The 4,268-nt window shown below is 40.4% G+C and overlaps 1 protein-coding gene across 1 annotated transcript; it reads left to right on the top strand.

Annotated features, from left to right (window-relative positions):
• Positions 1–2,587: 2,587 nt before the first annotated feature.
• Positions 2,588–3,616, top strand: MELLADRAFT_62785 (uncharacterized protein; the record flags this gene model as incomplete). Its single annotated transcript, XM_007409607.1, has 5 exons — positions 2,588–2,665; positions 2,763–2,948; positions 3,066–3,233; positions 3,342–3,450; positions 3,573–3,616. The coding sequence occupies 5 exons, from the start codon at positions 2,588–2,590 to the stop codon at positions 3,614–3,616; spliced, it is 585 nt and encodes a 194-aa protein (XP_007409669.1).
• Positions 3,617–4,268: the final 652 nt, after the last annotated feature.

The following is a 4,268-nucleotide window of genomic DNA, read 5'->3' as shown; positions in this document are numbered from 1 at the left end:
ATTCATCACAATATGTTGAATATGTGTATTTGGGATGACTTCAGTCAATTGCTGGGTTTGTAATCTTGTAACACGAAAAAAATCAGTTTTTTCTTCAAATTTATCTGGACAAAGCTCAACATGGATATCTTTGGAAATCATTTAAAGAGCTTACATAGGTATAATTAAATGGGGATGAATAGTTTGTTAAAAGCATGGAACCCAAAGCGAAAAAAAAAATCATCATGTCCCATGAAGATTTTCAATTTCTCTTGTCGGTATAAAGAAAAATCTACAATCTTGTATCTTGTTCTAGTTCTAGAAAAGATAGCTTTCACTGAGATCATTGATTGACAGGAAGATTTGTTTTTCTAAAGGTGAAGGCTAAGAGTGATCGTGAAGAGACAGTCAAAAACTGCCACACCAAGCAAAACTCTCAAATATTAGGCAAGCATACCTTCAAGGTGGTCGCCCTCTCAGGCTGAGGGTATGTATCGGTTCAGATCGATTCTTCTCATCCTCTCGCCGACTCATATTTTTTTCTTCAAGATCATCTCATCCAATCAAAATAATCGAACACCTGTCATTTGAAGCTGAAACGAGATATCGTGTTGTCTGACCAAAGACTGAAAGCCCAAGGGATAATCGTATCACATCGAACGAAATGTGAACAGCTTCTGCGTACAAGCTTTCCATGAAGCCAAAAACTGTTGATCCTTACAGCTTACGAAATCGGTTTAGCGTACCTATGCTCAGATCATTCTTGGTTCCAAGCATTAACTGCCTTAAGGGCAGAAGAAATTTCATTTAACAAAAGATATCGGGCGGCGATTCGTCAGCCGACTTTGACATCTTCCTGAATCTTGCTGGAATGCATATTTGGGGTTGGGGGCATAGATAATTGAGAGGCTAGCTGCACTGCCAAGACGTTTCTGTCACGCTGCGTTTTGGAAGCACCAAGCACAAGGATTTTGAACGCATGGAATCCATCAAAGATATGTTGAAGCTGAAAATCAGACCATGATCTCGAGACTTGAATTCGAGAATGAACTTCAAGCCTGAGTTTGCGAACCGATCGTTGCATAATGAATCCATCAAGAAGATATGCCCTCTGGTGATCGTCTATTTTGATGCTCCTAGGTGTACACGGCACTTCATGAGACTGTAACTGTCAGTTTTGAAAGGTCTATAGTATAGATCCACTAAATCAAAACCTGGCCTGGAAAGCTAAATTCGGGAACGAGATTCGATCCAGACTTCCTCAACCAATTGGTGTCTTGAGAGGCTATTGACAAGATCACCCTTCTGGTGAATATGAAATTTGTAAGGTGCTTGTAGGTTGGAACAGCACTTCATGAGACTTTAGCCGCCGATTACAAAAGGTCTATCGTATCAACCAGAACATGGCTTCAAAACCCAAATGTGAGCATGGAGTCGGAGCGCAACTCCCACAATCAAGGATTTTATTGAAAGGACATTCAGAAGATTAGACTCCCGGCCATTGTGTATTTTGTAAGATGCTCAAGATGTACACAACACGATGACATCGACGAGTATAGATGTTGATCATAAAAGGTTGATCACACCGATCCATTCGATATGTGGAGTATCTATGATATCTGGATCATCCGGATCAGATCAAAACTGTCTTGCTCTCGAATCTTTGTGGGAAAGATGAGACAAGTGAAAGAAGAGCTCTGAAGGGAGATTGACAAATGACCTATGAAGTCTTCTTGAGAATATCAAAGATGGGCATTCTACGCTACAATTTGCTAAAGCTCTTATGAAACCTTTAGTCAAAGAGTACATTGAAGCAAAGACAAATTGCAGCTGATGATCGTTGATAGGAATTAGGACGCTCGCTTCCAAACGAATTCCTTGAGAAATGATCAAGAGACCAATATTGAAGATCGTAATCAACACACTAACGCATGATATGATATGTTTCCCAAATCATGAAGTAAGGTGGTAAGGGCAGAGGTCGCGTACGTTCTTTTGATGAAATGATGTTAGTCGTGGAAGGCCTGAAGAATTGAAGAACGGGCCAGTTATGTTGTATCATTGTCAGTACAAATTGATAAAACCAAATTCATTCACTCATATTATTGTGAATTTGGAAGTGATCAGCACCCAATACGTGGGCAAGCTAAGGAAAGCTGACCGTCACGGTCACCAAATGTGTATGGATCCACGTGTAAAAACTCTGGGACGGCGGACGCACCTCAATGTATACATTTTTGGGGTCATCGAGTGAAGTTGTAGGGTAATGGGCACGCATTTCCCTACGATAAAATAATGTAATTGGTGATGCGTCGAGAATAAGAAATTCCGTACAGCTTCTGATTTATTATTTTGAGTACAAAGGGTAAAATAATGTATTGACATTATCGTAAATGTTCAGTCAACATTAAAAATGCAACCAAGGTGATGCTGATCCTGGTCATTATTTAGATGGTGGTGATTGTATTCTTTACTCAGAGAGCTTTCCACAACACACCACACCGATTCCGAACTCCACCTTCAATTCCTTCCGCCTCACTTCAACTCTCATCCCTTCATCCTTCCTATAACCTTCTGCTTCACTCGAATCTCTCGTCTCTCTCTCACAATGCGTCCCCCTTCCCTCGATCTCAAGAGTTGTAGAGTGAAGAAGGTGTTCACTAACAATGTAAACAATGACAATTCAGTGAGCACTGGTTTCTTTCGCTCACTTTTTGAACCCTTCTAATCCTTTCATCATTTCCATTTTCACTTCCTGACTCTTATTTCTTTTACCTTTCAAGGGCGCCGCTTCCGGTAGCGAGCGAAGCCCCTTGGAATTAGAATTCGGTGGTCTCTCCCCAGCTAGACTATCAATCTTTAACCTTGAGGAACCTTTTCCGTCCCCAACTCTCGAACGCCCCCTTCGCATCAGAAGAAGATCCGCAACTTCAAGCGTTCTTTCCGGCGCATCTGGTGACAATTCTATGGTATGTACTGTTAACCCATTCACCTATGTAGATCAATCTTCTTTTCTCTTGTTGACATATCCTTTTCCAATCTTCTCTTTCTCTTCCTTTACATCTTCTCACCCTGAATTATTCAAGACTTCCAACCCCTCTCACATTGAACCAAGACCTCGGTTCATCTACTCCGGACCACCTTTACTTATGAACCCCGACGGTAGTGTCAGATCACCTCATCGAACACCTAACCGTATCATCAAAAGTACTATCAAGAAAGTTTGCCCACGAAAAACATCCAGGAAACCATTGGTATGTGTTCCCAAATTCCGATTATCAATCTTCTTTCGTTCAATCATCATTCTTGCATTTCTTACTCATTTCTCTTGTGCCACTTTTCCCTTTTGATTGATATCACAGAGCGAATTGTTATCTGCGCAACGCTACAGAGTGCTCTACACCATTGTGGAGGAGCCCGAGGAAGAATGGAGGGATGAATCTAAAAGGCAAGAGGAGGTTTGGGCGCAAGGTAAGAGATCAGTATACTTTATTTCTCTGTGAATCTTTTCCAATCATTTCACAAGGAAAGAGACTGACTAGATCTTTTTCCAAATTTTTCTCTCGGTCCATCCATTCAATTTCAACTTATAGTGCTCACTCTTCTGAATATGTCTCTTGATGAATCGTTTATGTGACGGAATACTTGATGAACATGTTATGTGATCGTTATTTTATATTCATTAAAGTTAGAAATTGGAATTAGGATTAGGATTGGAATTTATTAAGATCAGGAGTTGGAATCAAAATTTATTTGATTGTGATTGTGCTAAGATTATCACTCATATCCTGAGCATGCTCAGAAAGTTCTCTATCCCATCTTGGTGAACTTGTGCTATGAAGTTACTGTCCACTTCCAGGCCTACTATTACAATTTCTTTCCTGAAACTGGATATGTGTCTTGAAAATTTTGGCTTCCAAAATTTACTTCAGCCCGCTTGTTAACCCATTCCCTTTGATTTGCCCATATCAAAAAGTTACATATGCTCAGGCGTCTCTATACATATCAATGTGGCTTCCAGTGCCACATCCAGTATTGTGCCAACTCAAATTCTTTGCTCAGAGTATATGTCTCTCTCCTTATATAGTGTCAATGTCAGGGCCCTCGAAGGTTTTGCTTCAAAGACCTTTCACAACAAAAGTGATTTGAACTAACTCTACAAAGATCAAAAGTTTGCCTCTAGCGTTTTTGGTACTAGGCTCTTTGATAATCACAGAAAGAGATGATTCAAACCCAAGGCAAGCTATTCACTGTGTCCGTAGAGGTCATACCTCTCATAATTGCAGAAT

Source organism: Melampsora larici-populina (assembly GCF_000204055.1).
Source record: "Melampsora larici-populina 98AG31 unplaced genomic scaffold MELLAscaffold_16, whole genome shotgun sequence".
Classification (NCBI taxonomy): Eukaryota; Fungi; Basidiomycota; class Pucciniomycetes; order Pucciniales; family Melampsoraceae; genus Melampsora; species Melampsora laricis-populina.
The sequence above is the reverse complement of the archived record's forward strand: the minus strand, read 5'-3'. Positions and strand labels throughout refer to the sequence as shown.